This window comes from Mustelus asterias, chromosome 22 (genome assembly GCF_964213995.1).
Source record: "Mustelus asterias chromosome 22, sMusAst1.hap1.1, whole genome shotgun sequence".
NCBI lineage: Eukaryota > Metazoa > Chordata > Chondrichthyes > Carcharhiniformes > Triakidae > Mustelus > Mustelus asterias.
The window spans coordinates 43,549,549-43,572,411 of record NC_135822.1 but is presented as its reverse complement, the minus strand read 5'-3'; the positions used below and the strand labels follow the sequence as shown (position 1 = coordinate 43,572,411).

The 22,863-nt window shown below is 45.7% G+C and overlaps 1 protein-coding gene across 5 annotated transcripts; it reads right to left on the bottom strand.

Moving 5' to 3' along the window:
• Positions 1–5,924: 5,924 nt before the first annotated feature.
• Positions 5,925–21,900, bottom strand: LOC144510015 (complement C1q subcomponent subunit A-like). 5 transcript variants are annotated; one of them, XM_078239198.1, is made up of 4 exons: positions 21,756–21,822; positions 18,982–19,079; positions 10,536–10,720; positions 5,925–8,878 (listed from the first exon to the last, which is right to left on the bottom strand). In XM_078239198.1, the coding sequence occupies exons 3-4, from the start codon at positions 10,693–10,695 to the stop codon at positions 8,289–8,291; spliced, it is 750 nt and encodes a 249-aa protein (XP_078095324.1). In that variant the 5' UTR covers positions 10,696–10,720; positions 18,982–19,079; positions 21,756–21,822; the 3' UTR covers positions 5,925–8,288. The 5 variants fall into 5 exon arrangements, with proteins under 5 accessions (XP_078095324.1, XP_078095326.1, XP_078095323.1 ...); XM_078239200.1 differs by having other exon boundaries at positions 10,536–10,700; XM_078239197.1 differs by lacking the exon at positions 18,982–19,079 and having other exon boundaries at positions 10,536–10,700; positions 21,756–21,900.
• Positions 21,901–22,863: the final 963 nt, after the last annotated feature.

Genomic DNA, 22,863 nt, shown 5'->3' with positions numbered 1-22,863 from the left:
GGGGTGTGTGGGATCCTTGATTATCCTAGCTGCTTTCATAGAATCATAGAATCCCTATACTGCAGAAGGAGGCCATTCAGCCCATCGAGTCTGCACCAACAACAATTCCATCCAGGCCCTATCCCCGTAACCTCCCATAATTACCCTGCTAATCCCTCTAATTTACGCATTCCAAAACACTAAGGGGCAATTTAGCATGGCCAATGTACCTAATCTGCACATCTTTGGATTGGGGCAGTGGGAAGTGTAGACAGAGTCAATGGATGGGAGGCTGGTTTGAGTGATGGACTGAGCTTCGTTCTCGCTCTTTGTAGTTTCTTGCGGTCTTGGGCAGTGCAGGAGCCGTACCAGACTGTGATACAACCAGAAATAATGCTTTCTATGGCGCATTTGTAAAAGTTGGTGAGTCACAGTGGACATGCCAAACTTTGTTAGTGGCAGGTGTGAGTTGGACAGGATGAAGAACTTTCACCAGTGGGAGTGATGGTTTGAGTGTAAGGAATGCTGCCCAAACACACTGACAGCTTCACAAGCTAAGCCAGTCTGGGTCTGAGCAGAAAGGGCTGGCGTTCAGTCAGTGTGAACTAGCTGTGAGCATTTAGCATGTGGCAGGACTGACTGCTTGCAATTCTGAGTGGAGACGGTGACTATCCTCTGAATCCCAATGAGAATGACCCTGACAGCAAGGATGCCTGAATTGTTCAGTTCCCACTTAGTCCTTTAAGGAAGTCCAGCTATTGAGCTGTAAACAAGCCTGTACAAATGGTTCTGTATAAGATGTCGAAATCAGCGCTTAGGTTTGTGCTGTGTCTAATGGCTTGCCGCCACAAATGTCTGAGAAAGTGAATGACACGATTCCCTGCATCTTTCCCCAATTAAACAACAAACATCTCACCACCTGAGGCTGGGTAATGTGTGAGCTGTGTGGCTGCAGTGGGTTCAGAGATCTCTCACTGTGTAGATTACACTAGATCCATACCTTTGGGCACACAGCCCTGGCTGTAACTGGACCTCTAACTGAGACACCCACCCTGAAATGGGCTGGCTTGAGATTAATTTCCATCTAATGTTTAAAATAAATGCCACCAAGCGACTGACAGACTGTAGCAGCCAAGGCTCAGAGGCTCAGAGAACTGGGATAAGGTCAGTTGATGCTGAGGGTCAGCCTGATGTCCTGTCTAGGAGTGTTCAGCAAAGCAGCAGATGTTCCAGAGGCAGCAGGAGATAAGGGAACATCTGGGGGAGTTACAAGAAATGATGCCATTCTGGTACCAACATCCACCAAGGCTCTGAGTGCCACCAGGTCTCTTGCACATTTGGCCTCCACCATCAAGAGATTGGTGATCCTAATGGAGTGACAGATCAGACAGACGATCTACTGTATACCTACACACATTTCTCTGTCCATGATTTCTATACAGTAAGAGTTTTAACAACACGAGGTTAAAGTCCAACAGGCCTGTTGGACTTTAACCTGGTGTTGTTAAACTCTTACTGTGTTCACCCCAGTCCAATGCCGACATCTCCACATCATGATTTCTATATGCAGTGAGCAGGTGAGATGGGAACAGAGAACCAGGAGTCTGCAGGAGAGCAGCTAGATTCAAATTTGCTTCTGGTTCAGAATTGGGGGCATTCTCTCAGTATGGGCAGTATCTTCTCAGCACCTCTGCCAGTGATACCAGTGCCACAGGTAGCCCTAACAACAGAGGAGGGTGTAGACACTCCTCAGCAAGTCAGGGCCCTCCAGGCCTCAGACTACCAGGGGACAGCCACCATAGTCATCCCATGCTATAGGGCAGCAAGGTCAGCAGCTTGCCTCCACCACAGCTGCAAGTGCAGGGGAGAACCATGTAGAAGCACATGTTGAAATGTAAGAACTAGGAGCAGGATTAGATCATTAACCCCCTCCCCCCCCACCCCATGCAGGGCTGCACTGCCAGTCAGTATGATCATGGCTGATCTGATTACAGCCTCAAAGCCACTTTTCTGCCTGTTCCCCATAACCATTAACTCTCTGGTTGATCAAGGTACTGCCAAACTCATTCTTGAATATATTCAATGATCCAGTCTCTGCTGCTCTCTGTAGAAGAGGGATTCCAAAGATAACGACCCTCTGAGAGAAAAAAATCCTCCTCACCTTCACCTTAAATGGGAGATGCTTTATTCTGAATCAATAACCCCTGGATCTAGATTCTCATGAGGGGAAACATGCTCTCAGCATCTAAGAACAAAAACAAAGAAGAGTACAGCACAGGAACAGGCCGTTTGGCCCACCAAGCCTGCACCAACACATCATGCCATTCTAAACTAAAGACCATTTGTCTTTACGTGGTCCATATCCCTCGATTATATCCACCCTATCAAACCCCCTCAGGACCTGATCGGTTTCAACATGGTCAATAAGATTTGAGGAGAACATTTAGCTGCACTTGGAGGTCATGAGAGAAGAGAATGTCAAATGATGAAGCCTCGAGTTTCTTTTGCCATTGACTAAAGGGTTACTGCATCGATATGTTGGCCGGAATTTTTCCATCCTGCCCGCCACAGGATTTGGAGTGGGCGAGGGGCGGAGCATGGAAAGGTCTGTTGACCTCGGGTGGGATTTTATGTTTTTGGGTATTGAACGAGGCCATAACATCCTGCCCGACGTCTCCTTCCATGTGCTGTGGCCCTTAGTGGATTGCTTCTCTCAAAGGGCTGGTTGTGAGATGCCACGCTCTGTGCAGTCAATGCTTCATCCTTGCGATGTGCAACTGGGTGCAGGGTGATAGAATGGAGAATGAAGGAAGCACTTCAGGACAGTAAGGTTTTATTGGGATGAGAAACGGTCCTTATAAAGTTTAGAAATTACGAGCATGTTTTGAATTTACGATGTCGGTTTTGACTTTACAACACCACGTCAGTCCATCTATTAACACCTTGATAAATATGATTTCTAAATTTTGTATTCTTGGCTGAGACCAGCGAGGTTGTGAAAGCTCCGATCCAGAGAGCGGGCTTGCTGCACTCTGCACTTACCAGACTGTAACCCTGGGCAGAAGGTTGCAGCGATACACCGTCACTGTGCGCCCCCCCAGCCCCCCCCCCCCACCCCCACCCCCCCCCCGCCATCCCCAAATCCTGGATCCCGGACAGTGTGCTGCATGGCTGTGCTAGAGCCCAGGAACCAGAAAACTGTCTTTGAACACCAGAAAATGAAGTGACAATTTGCCAGTAAATCCTGCCTTGGCCCATTGGCTGAGCTCTCATTGATTACAATGGTATCTTTCCAGCGAGCCAGCACTGGGGAATGGTCACTGCCACCAACTTGCAGAGGTCTGAATGCACTGCGACAAATGCTGGAAATGAGGTTGCAATTTGCCGGTAAAAACGGTAGAAGCAGTTTCCCATTTTTATCGCTGTTCCTAAGGGGAAGTCGGTTCCAACTCATTGAACTTTCAACCTACGATACAATTTCCAAGAACCAATTGTGTTGCAAGTCCAAGGGCTGACTGTACAAGGTAAGAGTTAATCATGTTCTTCCTCATCTGTGATAGATACATTTTTGTTAAGGGCTATGGGCCAAAGGCTATGGAGCCTGGTCACAGATCAGCCATGATCTCATTGAATGGCAGAACATGCTTGAGGGGCTGAATGGCCTACTCCTGTTCCTATGTTCAATGTGTTAGTTTCAGAGTTACAATATTTAATAAGAACATAAGAACATCAGAACTAGGAGAAATCAGAACTAGGAGAAAATGTAGGCCATCTGGCCCCTCGAGCCTGCTCCGCCATTCAATAAGATCATGGCTGATTTTTTCATGGACTCAGCTCCACTTACCTGCCCATTCATCATAGTCCTTAATCCCTTTACTGTTCAAAAGTTTATCTATCCTTGCCTTAAAAACATTCAATGAGGTAGCCTCAACTGCTTCACTGGGCAGGGAATTCCACAGATTCACAACCCTTTGTGTGAAGAAGTTCCTCCTCAACTCAGTCCTAAATCTGCTCCCCCTTATTTTGAGGCCATGCCCCCTAGTTCTAGTTTCACCTGCCAGTGGAAACAACTTCCCTGCTTCTATCTTATCTATTCCCTTCATAGTCTTATGTGTTTCTATAAGATCTCCCCTCATTCTTCTGAATTCCAATGAGTATAGCCCCAGTCTACTCAGTCTCTCCTCATAAGCCAACCCTCTTCACTCCGGAATCAACCGAGTGAATCTCCTCTGCACCCCCTCCAGTGCCAGTATATCCTTTCTCAAGTAAGGAGCCCAAAACGGTGCACATTGCTCCAGGCGTGGCCACACCAGCACCTTATACAGCTGCAACATAACCTCACTATTGACACTGTTAACAGACTGTTCTCCTATTGAACTACCTTATGGAATGGACTGAAATTGCAATATTGGACTTTTTTCCAGAAATTCCTTGGCTGCATTGTTACTTTCAGGGTGATTCTCCCTTGTATTCACCACATCAGCATTTAAGATTAATGAAAGCAAAGGCAATCATGGATGTTGAAATGTTCAGCCTGTAATACGTAAGCACTCAGAACAGCTAATAGAGCTGGAAATAATCGTATGTGTGGAGGGGGTGAGAATGACAAGGACAAGGGTATGTAAATGATGATGATAAAGGCTGAGAATGGTGTTAATAGCATCCATTAAGAGATCGGAATGTGTGAATGGCTGAACAAAGGTACAGATTGTCAAAGGACAACCTGAGGAATGTGGCAGTTGGCCTTTGGTGGTGGTGGGGGAGGGGGAGCGAGAACCAGGTTTTAGAAATGGAAAAATAAAAATAAGAATATAAAGTCATAGAAATGGATGAATAAGATGAAAAGAAGAAATGAAATTAAATGGAATTGTGGTGAAGGTGGAGGAGGGGTTTCTTCACCCCATTTCATTTCATTATTTTCATCTTATTTATCCATTTTTATTACTTTATATTCTTATTTTTATTTTCCCAGTTATGAAGCATTGCTGTCCATCTTGTCTTCCACCTCCCCCCCTTCCCAAGGGCCAACTGCCACATTCCCCAGGTTGTCCTTTGCCATTCACACATTCCGATCTCTTAATGGATGCTCTTAGCATCATTCTCAGCCATTATCATCACCATTTACATTCCCTTTGTTCATGTCATTTCATTACAACCCCCCCACCACTACCCTCATGGTATAAATCCTGTCCGACTTTCCTTATATTCAGCTCTGTTGAAGGGTCATCCAGACTCAAAACGTTGGCTCTATTCTCTCTCCACAGACGCTTTCAGACCTGCTGAGATTTTCCAGCATTTTCTGTTTTTGGTTTCAGATTCCAGCATCCACAGTATTTTGCCTTTAATCTGCGTGTTCCTGGATCTATCTAACCTTGGGTCTACACATTCCAGGGTCTGCATGTTCCTCAATCTGCATGTTTCTGTCTCTGCCTAACCCTGGATTGTTTGTCCTGGGTCTGCATATTCCTGGGTCTGCATATTCCTGGGTCTGCATTTTCCAGGGTCTGCTTATTCCAGGGTCTGTATACTCCTGGGTCTGTATATTCCTGTTCGTGTCTAATCCTGGGCTATTTATCCTGGATCTGCAAAAATAATAAATGTTTTTTGTCTGAGTGGAGACTCAATCTGACATAATTGTTTCTGGCTGAATGAATCTTTGAACTGCTAATCCTTATTGCTTGCAGCAGCGATATGTATTCTATGTTTTAATGTAAAGACATAAAGTGAGGATTTGTGTTTGTTCTTTGTGATGGAAGAGATATCTGCTTGCTATTTGATGGGGCAATGAGCATTTATTACAATGGTTTGATGCTTTCATTGAATAAAACCATGTCATACAAACACAGCCCAATGTAACCAACAGAAATTAACATGAGGTTCTGATTATTGTTTTCTACGCAAAGGGTTAGTCCAGTGACGTAGCGTTTTGAAGAATGATCAGGACATGTTAGTGAATGGTTATATTAATAATATCAGCCATTTTACAGCAAGGATCATTAACACAGATTGGAAAGTACAAACAGAAAGAACAGAATTGTTATAGCACAGGAGGAGACCATTCGGCCCTTGTGTCTACACATACTACAATTTATGATTCTGGCTCTGCACCCTCTTTGAAACGTTGATCTAAAAATGTACAGCTTGGGAGATAATGTCAAATCAAAGTTTGTTATTTTACGTTGATGTTCTGTTTCCTGCGACATTTGCATGATCAAATATGTTTCTGTTGTTCATTAGACAGTCGTAACACAAAAATCAGAGTTTCCCAGCAATGTCCGTCATAGATCTGTGTACACGCTGGGAATCACACAGGAGACTGGAAAAACAGTGTCAGTGTGAATAAAGTTTGTCAATTCCAGAGTGATGCTCCCCTGAGGGAGGAGGGGGAGTGGAAAAAGAAAAACATATTCCGAATTGAACGAGAAATCCAGTGGAAGGGAGAAAACTAGGAGGAATAGAGACAACGTTGTGTCTATGACTGGGGGAGAGAGCAATGGGGTCTTGTGATTGGGGGAAGGGAATGGGGTCTCTGGGGGAGAGGGGAACAGGGTCTCTGAGGAAAGGGGAACGGGGACTTGAGGTGGGGGGAGAGAGGAATGGGGTCTATGGGGGAGAGGGGAATGGGGTCTCAGGGTGGGGTAAAGGGATCGGGGTGTTTATGGCTGGGGGAGAGAGGAATGGGGTCTCTGGGGGACAGGAGACCAGTGTCTCAGAATGGGCGGGAACAGGGCCCGTGGGGAGAGGGGAACAGGGTCTCGGAGGAAAGGGAACGGAGTCTTGAGGTGGGGGGAGAGAGGAACGGGGTCTCTGGGGTAGGGAGGATGGGGTCTCTGTGAATTGAAGGTGATGGTGGAGCTAACTGCTCATAAACCATTGTGATTAGCAAGTTAACAAGCCATAATAACAACAGTGATTACCAATGAATATGCAGAATATCCAGAAATTCCTCTAAATTTTACCATAATATTTCGCTGAAGAACTGCTATACCTGCGTTTCTCCAACTTCACTTTCCATTGAGCAAGACAGAAAGTAAACCAGACATTTATATAGTGTCTTTCGTGACCGTATGACATCCCAAGCACTTCATAACCAGCAAGTTTTCGAAATGTCGTTAACTGTTGCAATGTAGGAAACATGGCAAGCTTGTTTGTGCACAGCAAGATCCCACAAATGGCAATGTGATAATTTGAATCTGCAATGCTGATTGAGAGATAAATCTTGTCTTTGGATCCTTCTTCAAATGGGGGGGGGGGGGGGGGGGGTGTGGGTGTTGTGGGACAGATGGGACCTCAGTTTAAGATCTCATTGGAAAGATGGTGCAGCGCTCCCTCAGTACCACACTGAGCTCGAAGGCTGCACCAGTGCCAAACCTGTGTACGGGGCTTGAGTCTACAATTTTCTGACTCAGTTGAGAGTGTGCTGTCATATTAACACTTGATCACTGGCTTGGATATTTTATTTATTTTATCTGACAGCGTATTGAAGCTGTGTCATTGTTTTTTGAATATAATGAGTAGACCCAGGTTCTTCAATGCATTCTCCCTTATTCCTCCGAAAATAGTCTGACTAACAATATGAAAAGACTGGACAAGTAAGTAGGAGATTAGAATTGCCCCAATGATTAGATGCCAACTGTGGGAAGAGTAGATTGAAATGATCGTAGAGTTTGTATTGGGTTGTGTCAATACCCAAGCGCCAATGTGTAAGAAACATCAGCAGGCTGGAATTGAAGAACTTTGGGAAATATTGGATACGAAAGTGTGGGAAAGGATGGATATTTGAGGGAGAGAGGTATTGGGAGGGAGTCACTTTTGGGACCATTCTGATGGATAAAGTGGGACCCAACAGGTTAGGGTGGCACAGTGGTTAGCCCTGCTGCCTCACAGTGCTAAGGACCTGAGTTCGATTCCCGGCTTGGGCCAGTGTCTGTGTGAAGTTTGCACATTCTCCCCATATCTGCGTGGGCTTCCTCCCGGTGCTGCGGTTTCCTCCCACAGTCCAAAGATGTGCTGGTTAGGTTGATTGGCCGTGCTAAATTGCCCCTTAGTGTCCTGAGATGCCTAGGTTAGAGGGAGTAGCAGGGTAATATATGGAGTCACGGGGATAGGGCCTGGATGGGATAGTTGTCGGTGCAGACTCGATGGGCTGAATGGCCTCTTTCTGCACTGTAGGGTTTCTATGATTTCTATGACAGGGCTAGGTGGGTAATTACCAGGGAATGAACACATCTCCCATAAACTGTGTCAGTGGATCATATAAACTGAACATTATTGAATCTCTCTGATCGGCAGTTGAAGCATTTGAAACATTATTCAGCTGGAAACAGAAGAAACCCAGAAAAGACACTGTTGAGGTCTTCTGAGCCAAAAACATTGCTGTGTCCCAGTTTGGTTTCAAGCCACACCTTATCATTTTTATTCAGCTGCAATACTGTTCCACCTGAATTCACCTGATATTTATGCCAGGTGTCTTTACTACCATGAGTGTCACAGAACCCAGCTGCTTTCTGGCCATTTTTCATTATGCTCACACATAGTTTCCCTTCTGACACCATGTTGTAGGTAAAAAAATACCAGCCAGCTTTATAAGTTTCAAATTTTCCATCTCCAGTATTAAAGCAATTTCCCTCATTGGTGATGGCCCTGTCAAATATCACTGGCTTTCCAGGAACAGGGTCGGCAGTGGTGACTTTAACAACAGAGAAAGCTGGTCTCTCTCTCCCCTGTAGACCACCCCCTTGCCCTGATTGTCCCTTTTGTCCTTTTGGTCCGGCTGATCCAGTGTGACCTCTTTGCCCTGCTGGACCAACATATCCTCTGGGGCCAGGTGTCCCTGGTGGTCCTGGATCCCCCTGATGTCCTTTCGTTCCTGCCGTATCAAAGGTCCCGGTATGCATGCCTGTGAAGAAAAGGAATGAGAGATGAGTGAGAATAACTCAGAAAAGCCTTTTCTCATTGTTTCTTCCCACTGATTTGGTTTGATTTATTATTGTCACATGTATTAGTATACAGTGAAAAGTATTGTTTCTTGCGCGCTATACAAAAAAAGCATATCATTCATAGGGAAGGAAACAAGAGAGTGCAGAGTGTAATGTTACTAGGGTGTGGAGAAAGATCAACTTAATGCGATGTAAATCCATTCAAAAGTCTGATGGCAGCAGGGAAGAAGCTGTTCTTGAGTTGGTTGGTACATGACCTCAGACTTTTGTATCTTTTGCCTGACGGAAGAAGGTGGAAGAGAGAATGTCCGAGGTGTATGACAATCCAAATGATCAGATCAGCATTTAGATGTGGTCTGCTGCCTCCTGACAGCTGGGTATCTGCTAAGAATTGCACTCATTTCGGGGCTGAATGGAGAACAGGAAGGCTTGTGAAAATTATTGATTTTCAGCACAGTAGAGACTTGGAGTGTGGAAAATCCTGTGCAAGGAGGGGTGGAGTCTGTCGGGGGGGAGAAAGTGTTTGGACAGACTTTTCATTTGTGCTAACTCCCCACCCATTCAATTTAATGCAAAAGAGTTGTGTCAGAGGGGATCCAGGGATCTGGTGGAAATTGAACCAAATCCACCCAGTTTTAGGCTTGAGAGAATGCAGGGGTTTTGTTTATTTTATTCTTTTATGAGATGTGGGTATCACTGGCAAGGGCAACATTTATTCTCCATACCTAATTGTCCTTGAGAAAGTGGTGGTGAGCTGCCTTCTGGAATCGCTGCAGTCCACATAGTGTCAGTACATCCACAGTGCTGCTAGGGAAGGAGTTGCAGGATTTTGACCCAATGACAGTGAGTGAATAGCAATGTAGTTCAACATCAGAATGGTGAGTGACTCAGAGGGGAACTTGCAGGTGGTGGTGTCCCCATGTACCTGCTGCTCTTGCCTTTCTAGATGGCCATGTGTGTACATCCATGAGTGCATACATGTGTGTGCGTGTGAGTATATGCACATATGTGTAAAAGCAAAGTATGTGACTTTGCATTAAATGGTGGGCGAATGTTTGAGGATAAATAACCATCTTTATTTTTAAACTCACAAAAGCTTGCTACTGAATTATTCAATTGAAATACAAGGGTAAGAAAACAACTTTTTAATGGAGAACATACTGATTACCGGCAGTAAGAGAGCAAAAAATTCTGCCTGTAACATCAGTCATGATTTTATTGAATGCTGGAGAAGGGTCAAGGGGTTGAGTGGCCTACTCCTGCTTATTTCTCAGTCCTGGAAGGACTCCTGTTGAAAAATATGTTGGCTGGAATTTTACCGGCATTCTCCGTTGCCCTCGGGCGGGATCGTACCGGTAAAATTGGGCAGACGTGCCGGTAAAATTCCACTCATTATATTCCCTACTACCCCGTTGTGGGGGCAATGCTGGTTCAGAAAATGGAAGTTCAATATCACAACATCTTTTACATTGCCTCAGTTAGACAATGTTACATCATTTATGTCCATGGACATGGATTCAAATTTTTTTCTAGTTTAGTTCTATTTATTAAATATTTTATTAATTAATCAGAGCAGTGCACTTAGAGGTTTGTGATAACCAAACTGCCATGTGTTACCTGGATCGCCCGTGTCACCATTTTCTCCAGGTCGCCCATTTCTTCCTGGTGCCCCGGGTGCACCAGGCAATCCGTCCTGTCCATTCGGCGCTCGACATACACCTGTACCTGCAGCAGCTCGTGTTATCAGAAGAAACAGCACCAGGCCCATGTGCATCATTGTGTCTGTACAGGACAAGGAAGCACTAACAGTGACACCACAAGTGTTAAATTCATTATTCTTCACGTAACTATACACAGTCGGTGCACTCATGTTAACTGACTCATCTGATGGTGCATTATATTTCAGCGGAAGAAGTCTTTTCCAAAATATATCAGCAACTTATGCACGAGAGGCTGAGAATTCCCGTCCTTAAGCTGCATGGAATTCTGGCAGGCTTATGGGGGCAAAGCTCAGGATTAGGCACAGTTCTTAGATCCACCAGATTTCTATCCAATCAAAACTAAACAGGGAATCTACATCCAAGGTTGCACTTCTTCTATCCCCATGATCCCAGCAGGAATTCTGCGGGGTGGCTAGATGAAGTTGGTGGTCCTGAGTTATCCTGGGAATCACAATCGATGTGTTCCTGATCAATGTTTGTGGAATAGAGTAACAACTGATGCCAGGACTTACGATTCTAGCTAACAGGACTGAACTTGGCAGTGGGGAAGTTTAGAAACTCAGCCACTATTTCATAAAAGCAAAATACTGAAGCTGCTAGAAATCTGAAATAAAAACAGAAAATGCTGGATAAACTCAGCAAGTCTGGCAGCACCTGTGGAGAAAGTTAAAGTTCCCAGTCTAAATGATCCTTCGACAGGACCGTTCAACTGTTGGATCCAAAACGTTAACTCTATTTCTCTCCACAGATACTGCCAGACCTGCTGAGTGTATCCAACATTCTCTTGTTTGGTGCCACTAGTTAATCTTTGGTTTTACCTTAGCTTTCCTCGGAGTGACAGGGGAGCAGTTCTGAGGCAGTTTCAAGCCAGTGGAGTAGATGTGGGAACCACCTCCAATGATCCCAATGCTTGCTGAGATTTAGGACAGGGGCATTGCACTGGCATTGATCTGTAGCTCTGCTCCACCTCACGCAGACAATGCAACAACAACCTTTGGGGATTTCTCTCTCTGACGCACCTTGAGCTCAATACTTTACCCATTTATTAACAAATGGGATAACAGCCTCGTTCATTCATTAGAGAAATGTTATTTGATTGAGGAAGACATATTGTGCCTCGAGGATTATCGATCATCCAATAATCAACCCCTTCATAAAATGAAATCTGGGGGTTTAGTTACTATGATGTGGAGATGCCGGTGTTGGACTGGGGTAAGCACAGTAAGGAGTCTCACAACACCAGGTTAAAGTCCAACAGGTTTATTTGGCAGCGCGAGCTTTCAGAGTCTCGCTCCTTCATCAGGAAGGAGCCTCGCTCCTTCCTCACCTGATGAAGGAGCAGCGTCCAAAAGCTTGTGTTGCCAAATAAACCTGTTGGACTTTAACCTGGTGTTGTGAGACTTCTTACTGGGTTTAGTTACTAACATAGAGGAGAACTTGCATCAGTTATGAACAGTTAAAAATTTGAATCATTCTAATTGTTCTCTTTCAACAGTTTTGTCTTCATGTTCCTGATGTTTCACTGCATTTACGACTGATATTAATGTTTTTTGTTCCGTATGACAGTACATTAGCAAAACTTACGGCCCAAGTGTTTTCCTCAACTTTCTCTGTCTCAGGAATAATGGTTAAGGGGCACCTACAGTAAAACAACTAACAACTAACTCATTGTTCCACAGGAGCAGGCTGAGGGTAAGAGAGTTTGTTTCTAGACTTGATTTATTTATTTATTTTTGAGTGATTTTTGGGTTTAAAATCGGAGGTTTTTTCCGAAACCGGAAGTAGGCCCAGGAGAGGCCTGGGAAGGTTTTTTGGTGGGTTTAAAAGCAGGCCGCACTTTTGAGCGGGCAGCATTGTAGCAGGCTGTGGAGTGAGCAGGGAGCAGAGTGAGAGCTATAAGGGCTTTGGCGCACAGGGCTTCGGCGAAAACAGGCGGAGGCAAGGAAGGTTGTTGTTTTTTTTTCCAAAACTATAAAGGAAATGGCAGGTCTGAGTGAGAGGCCAGTTTGCTGCATTCGGTGTGGGATGTGGGAGTTCCTGGAGACAACTTGCCTCCCGGAGCTCCATATCTGTGCCAGATGCATGGAACTGCAACTCCTGAGGAACCGTATCAGGGAGCTGGAGCTGCGGCTCGATGACCTCAGTTTAGTCAGGGAAAATGAGAAAATAATAGATAGAAGTTATAAGCAGGTAGTCACACCGGGGCCTCAGAAGGAAGACAAGTGGGTCACAGTTAGGAAGGGTAAAAGTCATAAGGGTGATGTACCAGAAAGTACCCTAGTGGCAGTCTCCCATAATAGTAAGGGCTGGGCAACAGATGGGAGAGGGGAAGGGAGTGAGCACTCAGTGGAGGGATCCCCTGTGGTTGCCCTCCAAAATAGGTATATTGTTTTGGATTCTGTGGAGGGGGATGACCCTCCAGGGGTAAGCCACGAGGACCAGATCGCCTGCACAGAGACAGGCTCAGAGGCTCAGAAGGGAAAGAAGGGGATTAGAAGAGAAATAGTGGGGGGGGGATGCGATTGTTAGAGGCACGGACAGGCGGTTCTGCGGGCGCGATCGAGACTCCAGGATAGTAGTCTGCCTCCCTGGTGTCGGGGTACTGGATGTCTCTGAGAGGGTAGGAAGCATATTAAAAAGGGAAGGTAATCAAACAGATGTAATTGTACACATTGGTGAAAATGACGTAGGTAGAAAGAGCAGGGGGGTCATACAAAGAACAAAGAACAGTACAGCACAGGAAACAGGCCCTTCGGCCCTCCAAGCCTGTGCCGCTCCTTGGTCCAACTAGACCAATCGTTTGTATCCCTCCATTCCCAGGCTGCTCATGTGACTATCCAGGTAAGTCTTAAACGATGTCAGCGTGCCTGCCTCCACCACCCTACTTGGCAGCGCATTCCAGGCCCCCACCACCCTCTGTGTAAAAAACGTCCCTCTGATGTCTGAGTTATACTTCGCCCCTCTCAGCTTGAGCCCGTGACCCCTCGTGATACGAGAGCAATTCAGGGAGATGGGTGCTAGGCTAAAAAAATAAGGCCTCTCGGGTAGCAATCTCTGGACTGCTCCCAGTGCCTAGTGCAAGTGAGGCCAGGAACAGGGAGATTCTACAATTGAACATGTGGCTAAAGGACTGGTGCAAGAGGGAGGGTTTCAAATTCATAGATCATTGGGAAGTCTTCATGAAAGGATGGAACATGTACAGAAAGGATGGGTTACACCTTAACTGGAAGGGCACAAATATCCTGGCTGGGAGTTTTGCTAGAGTGTTTTGGCAGGGTTTAAACTAGTGTGGCAGGGAGGTGGGGATCAAAACAGTAGGTCAGTAAGTACTGAGGCTGGGGTCGAGCTGGGGGCCAGGGCAAGGCTAGCTAAGAAGAGCATTCTGTGGCAGGATGACCTGAGTGGGCCTGGAGGTCTGGAGTGCATCTGCTTCAATGCGAGGAGCGTAACGGGTAAGACAGACGAACTTAGGGCCTTAATGCTTACGTGGAATTTGGATGTGGTTGCGGTGACGGAGACATGGTTAAAAGAAGGACAGGACCGGCAGCTGAATATTCCGGGGTATAAGTGTTTTAGGCGAGACAGAGGAGGGGCTAAAAAAGGTGGGGGAGTAGCGATATTAGATAGGGAGCATATTACAGTGGTGCAGAGGGTGGACAATTTAGAGGGGTCGTGTAATGAGCCGCTGTGGGTGGAGTTCAGAAACAGGAAAGGTGCAATCACTATGCTGGGGGTGTACTACAGACCACCCAACAGCCCACGGGAAGTGGAGGAACGGATATGTCAGGAGATTCTGGATATGTGCAGAAAAAATATGGTTGTTGTCGTGGGAGACTTCAATTTCCCTGGTATAGACTGGAAAGTGCTTAGGGCTGGGGGTCTGGACGGGGAGGAATTTGTAAAATGCGTACTGGAAGGTTCTTTGGAACAGTATGTAGATAGCCCAACTAGAGAGGGGGCTATACTGGATCTAGTTCTGGGAAATGAGCCCGGTCAGGTTGTCAAAGTTTCGGTAGGGGAACATGTAGGGATATGGGGATAGGACCTGGGTGGGATTGTGGTCGGTGCAGACTCAATGGGCCGAATGGCCTCTTTCTGTGCTGTAGGGTTTCTATGATTCTATGATGTGGCAAATAGTGACCACAACTCTGTTAACTTTAGGATAGTAATGGACAAGGACGAGTGTTGCCCTAAGGGTAAGGTGCTAAATTGGGTGAAGGCTAACTATAGCCGGATTAGGCAGGAATTGGTGGCCGTTGATTGGGAGAGGCTGTTCGGGGGTAAGTCCACGTCTGGCATGTGGGAGTCTTTTAAGGAGCAGTTGGTAAGGCTGCAGGACAGGCATGTGCCTGTAAAAAGGAAGGATAGGAAAGGTAGGATTCGAGAGCCGTGGATAACCAGGGAAATTGAGGATCTGATCAAAAAGAAAAGAGAGGCGTACGTTAGGTCCAGGCAACTGAAAATAGATGGAGCTCTGGAGGAATACAGAGAGAGTAGAAAAGAACTCAAATGGGGAGTTAGAAGGGCAAAAAGAGGTCACGAAATGTTCTTGGCAGACAGGATTAAGGAGAATTAGGGCGGCACGGTAGCACAGTGGTTAGCACTGCTGCTTCACAGCTCCAGGGTCCTGAGTTCGATTCCCGGCTCGGGTCACTGTCTGTGTGGAGTTTGCACATTCTCCTCGTGTCTGCGTGGGTTTCCTCCGGGTGCTCCGGTTTCCTCCCACAGTCCAAAGATGTGCGGGTTAGGTTGATTGGCCAGGTTAAAAATTGTCCCTGAGATGTGTAGTTAGAGGGATTAGTGGGTAAATATGTGGGGGTAGGGCCTGGGTGGGATTGTGGTCGGTGCAGACTCGATGGGCCAAATGGCCTCCTTCTGCACTGTAGGGTTTCTATGAATCCTAAGGCATTTTATTCATATGTTAGGAACAAAAGAGTTGTCAGGGAAAAAGTCGGACCTCTCTGGGACAAAGGAGGGGAATAATGCTTAGAACCCAAGGGAATAGGGGAGATCCTAAATGAATACTTTGCATCGGTATTCACAAAGGAGTGGGACTTGCTGACTTGGAGTGTCTCAGAGGGAGGTGTTGACCCGTTAGAGAGAATCTCCATTACAAGGGAGGAAGTGTTAGGTTTTTTAGGCAACAGTAAAACTGACAAATCCCCAGGGCCTGATGGCATCTATCCTAGACTGCTCAGGGAGACAAGAGATGTAATTGCTGGGCCTCTGACGGAAATCTTTGTCTCTTCATTGGACACAGGTGAGGTCCCTGAGGATTGGAGGATAGCGAATGTGGTACCGTTATTTAAGAAGGGTAGCAGGGATAACCCGGGTAATTATAGGTCAGTGAGCTTGACATCCGTGGTAGGGAAGTTGTTGGAGAGGATTCTTAGAGACAGGATGTATGTGCATTTAGAACGGAACAATCTCATTAGTGACAGACAGCATGGTTTTGTAAGAGGGAGGTCGTGCCTTACAAATTTTGTGGAGTTTTTTGAGGAAGTGACAAAAACGGTTGACGAAGGAAGGCCCGTGGATGTCGTTTATATGGATTTCAGTAAGGCATTTGACAAAGTCCCTCATGGCAGGTTGGTTAAGAAGGTTAAGGCTCATGGGATACAAGGAGAGGGGGCTAGATGGGTAGAAAACTGGTTTGGCCACAGGATGTGGAGATGCCGGCGTTGGACTAGGGTGAACACAGTAAGAAGGCTCACAACACCAGGTTAAAGTCCAACAGGTTTATTTGGTAGCAAATACCATAAGCTTTCGGAGTGCTGCTCCCTCATCAGATGGAGTGGAAATGTGCTCTCAAACAGTGCACAGAGACACAAAATCAAGTAGAAGTTCTGTAACTTGATTTTGTGTCTCTGTGCACTGTTTGAGAGCACTTTTCCACTCCATCTGATGAAGGAGCAGCGCTCCGAAAGTTTATGGTATTTGCTACCAAATAAACCTGTTGGACTTTAACCTGGTGTTGTGAGACTTCTTATGTTGGCCACAGGAGACAGAGGGTAACAGTCGAAGGGTCTTTTTCCAGCTGGAGGTCTGTGACCAGTGGTGTTCCACAGGGCTCTGTACTGGGACCTCTGCTATTTGTGATATATATAAATGATTTGGAAGAAGGTGTAACTGGTGTTATCAGCAAGTTTGCGGATGACACGAAGATAGCTGGACTTGCGGATAGCGATGAACATTGTCGGACAATACAGCAGGATATAGATAGGCTGGAAAATTGGGCGGAGAAATGGCAGATGGAATTTAATCCAGATAGATGCGAAATGATGCATTTTGGAAGAACTAATGTAGGGGGGAGTTATACAATAAATGGCAGAGCCATCAAGAGTATAGAAACACAGAGGGACCAAGTCCACAAATCCTTGAAGGTGGCAGCACAGGTGGAGAAGGTGGTGAAGAAGGCATATGATATGCTTGCCTTTATAGGATGAGGTATAGAGTATAAAAGCTGGAGTCTGATGTTGCAGCTGTATAGAACGCTGGTTAGGCCACATTTGGAGTACTGCGTCCAGTTCTGGTCGCCGCACTACCAGGAGGACGTGGAGGCTTTAGAGAGAGTGCAGAGAAGGTTTACCAGGATGTTGTCTGGTATGGAGGGTCTTCGCTATGAGGAGAGATTGGGTAAATCATAGAATCATAGAAACCCAACAGTGCAGAAAGAGGCCATTCAGCCCATCGAGTCTGCACCGACCATATTCCCACCCAGGTCCTATCCCCACACATTTTAGCCACTAATCCCTCTAACCTACGCATCTCAGGATATTAAGGGGCAATTTTAGCATGGCCAATCAACCTAACCCGCACATCTTTGGACTGGGCTTGTTCTCCCTGGAAAGGCGGAGAATGAAGGGAGACCTCATAGAGGTGTACAAAATTATGAAGGGTATAGATATGATGAACAGTGGGAAGCTTTTTCCCAGGTCGGAGGTGACGATCACGAGGGGTCACGGGCTCAAGGTGAGAGGGGCGAGGTATAACTCAGATATCAGAGGGACGTTTTTTACACAGAGAGTGGTGGGGGCCTGGAATGCGCTGCCAAGTAGGGTGGTGGAGGCAGACACACTGGCATCGTTTAAGACTGACCTGGATAGTCACATGAGCAGTCTGGGAATGGAGGGATACAAACGAATGGTCTAGTTGGACCAATGAGCGGCACAGGCTTGGAGGGCCGAAGGGCCTGTTTCCTGTGCTGTACTGTTCTTTGTTCTTTGTTCTAAGGATATTCATAGAAATTAGTTTGACATGAATGATTTTATAATTTAATATGAAGCCAATGTATAAATCATTTAGTCTTGTAGATTTTTCTGGTATTTAAAGTTTCAGGACTTGCCCCAGCCCAGCCAATGAAATGGCCAAACAGAATCCATGACCTAATTGTCACTTTCAGCACTTACACTCCGAAAATCTCTGAATAAATGATCAGAAAATGGATAATTAGCTATGCTGTTTCAATTCATTTTAGCGTTTCACTTCCAAACATGAAATTAGGTCATGTTGAGAAAATCATATTTTGCTGAAATTATTGGAGAAGTTGCGAACTGACCGTACTATAGGATGTTGTGTAAGATAAACCTCAGCATAACTATATTCCCTCATATACAAGAGAGAGCAAAGCTGATCCTCTCTGTCTTCACAGCACCACCAACCAGTACAACCACAGAGAACAATCGGCTGAATGCAGAGGAAGAAAAGATAGATCCAGAATTTTTAAACAGCGTATCGAGTGATTATAGAACCCATACCAGCCACAACACCCTGATCACCTTGAGAAACCCCCCTCCACCTCCTATTATACCTTTCCATCAAGCACATTACCCTAACCTTCTGGTCATTTATAATTTTAACTCTCAGCCCCATTCGCACTCTGACCTCTGCCCTCACCCTCTGACACTATTCGCAGCCCACTCGCACTCTGACCTCTGCCCTCACCTTCTAACACTATTCACAGCCCATTTGCACTCTGACCTCTGCCCTCACCCTCTGACACTATTCGCAGCCTCACTTGCACTCTGACCTCTGTCCTCACCCTCTGACACTATTCGCAGCCTCACTTGCACTCTGACCTCTGTCCTCACCCTCTGACACTATTCGCAGCCTCACTTGCACTCTGACCTCTGTCCTCACCCTCTGACACTATTCACAGCCCCACTCACACTCTGACCTCTGTCTGGAGACTGGAGAATCCTGCCCTTGTTTTCTTGACCCATTACCACCCGGATTTGTCTTGTTCCATTGTCCCTTATCACCTGTCTTCTCCCCCTCACAGACCTGTTCTTCACTCCCTCCCTCTTTCTCTGCCTCTGTACTAGCTTCTGTGGCTCTAATACCTTCCAGTTCTGATTATAGATCATCAATCAGAAACATTAACGTTTCTCTCTCCACAGATATAGCCAGACCTGTTGAGTATTTCCAGCGTTTTCTGCTTCTATGATGGAACAACACAGTTTGACAGTGAGATATTTTACACACGGGTTTTTTTATAGAATTTTTTTTATAGAAACCCTACAGTGCAGAAGGAGGCCATTCGGCCCATCGAGTCTGCACCGACCACAATCCCACCCAGGCCCTACCCCCACACATATTTTTACCCGCTAATCCCTCTAACCTACGCATCTCAGGACTCTAAGGGGCAATTTTTAACCTGGCCAATCAACCTAACCCGCACATCTTTGGACTGTGGGAGGAAACCGGAGCACCCGGAGGAAACCCACGCAGACACGAGGAGAATGTGCAAACTCCACACAGACAGTGACCCAAGCCGGGAATCGAACCCGGGATCCTGGAGCTGTGAAGCAGCAGTGCTAACCACTGTTGTGTGCTAGTCAGGGAATATTTACAACAATCAAAATAATTCAAAGATATATATTGATGTATTAATATTTTGATGTAAGTCACACTGCAAATATGTTTCTTGAATAAAATAAAATACTTATTAAATTTCTTGTGGAATTGGAGATTCCTGATTTTTTATCAATATTCCTTCATGTGATGTGAACATTGCTAAAACATTTGTTGCCCATTCATTCTTGCCCTTGAAAAGGTGGTTGTGAACCTTCCTCCTGAACTATCACAGTCCATATGGTTAACGTTCTCACTTAATCTGTTAAGTCGGAGTTCCAGTGGCAAAAACATTCCAATTCGAATGATTTATGACTTGGAGAGGAATTTGCATGTGGTGGCCTCCCATTGTCTTGCCATGTGCTTCTTGGTAGCAGAGATCACAGGTTTGGAAGGTGCTGTTGAAGGAGTTGTGGTGATTGCTACAATGCACCTTATCTCTGGTACACACCACTGCCACTGTGCACTGGAGGTGGGGGAGTGAATGTTTAAGATGGTGGAGGGGATGCTGATCAAAGCTGTTGCTTTGTCTTGGATGGCGTTGAGCTTGTTGAGTGTTGGAGCTGTACCTAACCAGGCAAGTGGGGAGTAATCCATCACACTCCTGACTTATGCCTTGTAGATGGTGGATGGTCTTTGGGGGTCAAGAGATGAACAACTCACAATGGAATTTCCAGTGTTTCGAAGCCAAAGCATTTACATGCCGGGTCCTGGCTCCAGTTGAGTTTCTGGACAGTAGTGATCACCAGGGTGTTGATGGTGGGGATTCAGTGATGGTAAAGCCATAAAACCATAGAAAGCCCACAGCACAGAAAGAGACTGTCCGGTTGCACTGGCTCTCCAAATGAACATCCCACCCAGGGTCTCCCCTCCCCTCCGCCCTATCCCTGCAACCCCACACATTTACCGTGGCCAATCCACCCAACTTGTATATCTTTGGAGTGTGGGAGGAAACCCACACAGACGCGGGGAGTCAGTTACCCAAGGCTGGAATTGAGCCCAGTCCCTGGCACTGTGAGGCAGCAGTGCTAACCACTGTTAGTGATGATTAGATTCTCTTGTTGGAGATGGTCATTGCCTGGCACTTGTGTGGCATGAATGTTACTTGCTATTTTTATCAATCTAAGTCTGGATATTGTCCAGATTTGCTGCATATGGACATTAATATCTGAGGAAGTGTGAATGGAACTGAACAGGGCAATCATCAGCAACCATCCCTACTTCTGACCTAATGATGGTGAGGGTTTATGTGGTGGCACAATGGTTAGCATTACAGCCTCACAGCGCCAGAGACCTGGGTTCAATTCTGGCCTTGGGTGACACTCTGTGTGGAGTTTGCACATTCTCTTGGCCGTGCTAAATTGTCCCTTAGTGCACCAAAACGCATAGGTTTGGTGGATTAGTGGGACAAATGTGTGGGATTATGGGGATAAAGATGGGGCTGCATAAGATACTCTGTCAGAGAGTCAGTGCAGTCGATGGGCCGAATGAATTTTCTGCACTGTAGGAATTCTATGATTCGACAGGGTTAATTTGACTTGAGTAGTCGTGGAAAATGTGCAACTGTCTGTCATATGCCACACCCAATATTGATCTCCACTGAATATCATAGAATCCCTACAGTGCAGAAGGAGGCCATTTGGCCCATTGAGCCTGCACAATCCCACCCAGGCCCTATCCCTGTAACCCCACTTATTTAGCCTGCTAATCCCCCTGACCGTCGGGGCAATATTGCAGTGGGCAGGTAACATGTACCCACACATCCCTGTGCAATGACAAACTTATCCAGAAAGATTCTATTTACCTGTCGAATCGAATCATCACATTCTGACTGCTCTTCTTGTCTTTACACTGATTTCTAACAGTTTAAATAAGGGGTTAAATTACACACAAGACTAACACTCTGGCTGCTTCTGGCACGCATTAGTAAAAAGATAGCTTTAACCTAATGTAAATTATTAATAGTTACTTCATTCATACTGTTTAAATATAAATTGAATGAAATTCATTTCGTTACCAATGCTTCTAAGTTATATAATTTCAGCAAGTAAGGGAGGGCTTGAGAGAAACAGAAAGCAGTGGAAGTTGCAGCAGAATGAGAGAGTGAAATGCATTGAAATTGCCTGGCTGAGACACAACTCATTTAAAACACAGCAAAAACAGCTGAACATGGAGAGACATGACCAAGAAAATTTCTACCCACAGCTCCGAACTTTCTAAACAAATTGAAGATGATGGACAGTTCTCTAAAAGTATAACTTACCTTAGAAAGTAGTCCTCACAGTGAAGGAACAGTCTGTGTGCAGATACTCATAACAAGTTGCTGACTTCTGGGAATGCGTCTCCGCAAGGAGCAGGAGGGAAATTACACTTCAGTTGTGTAACTTTGTCCCGATTACCAATCAGAGCTGAGCCAGAATCAAGCCGTTCTCTGGCTGCCAAGTCTGCCACTGCGACCTCAGTGAAAATCCATGACTTTTTCTGCAAGAAAATAATAAAAAGGGTTGGAATAAAGCACTTCTCCTAAAATTAAGGAACAAATCAGGCTTAATCAGAATATGATTAATAAATCCAAACCTCTGGAAAGAAGATGATTCGAAGTTTCTTATCTTGACCTTGTTGTCAGCGTGTAATCTGTCTGGAATGATTCCTTCACACTGACCCATGGTGTTTGTCTGGAATGATTCCTTCACACTGACCCATGGTGTTTGTCTGGAATGATTCCTTCACACTGACCCATGGTGTTTGTCTGGAATGATTCCTTCACACTGACCCATGGTGTTTGTCTGGAATGATTCCTTCACACTGACCCATGGTGTTTGTCTGGAATGATTCCTTCACACTGACCCATGGTGTTTGTCTGGAATGATTCCTTCGCACTGACCCATGGTGTTTGTCTGGAATGATTCCTTCACACTGACCCATGGTGTTTGTCTGGAATGGTTCCTTCACACTGACCCATGGTGTTTGTCTGGAATGATTCCTTCGCACTGACCCATGGTGTTTGTCTGGAATGGTTCCTTCACACTGACCCATGGTGTTTGTCTGGAATGATTCCTTCACACTGACCCATGGTGTTTGTCTGGAATGGTTCCTTCACACTGACCCATGGTGTTTGTCTGAATGTCATCAGAATTTCTGAATTCTAATCCCACCTCAAAGTCTCTGCAGTTGCTAAATCTGATTTATATCGTACAGTTGTCAACTGTAGAAATGTGTATTCTCCCTTCCCACACTTGGGCTGGTATTGCTGAGAGTGACTGCAGAGTGACAGCCAGTCTAGTGAAATGAAATGGCCCGAACATTAAGCTCACTATCCACCTTGTCCAATTCCAGGTGTGGAAACAAGCTGGAGTGCCACACCTTACACA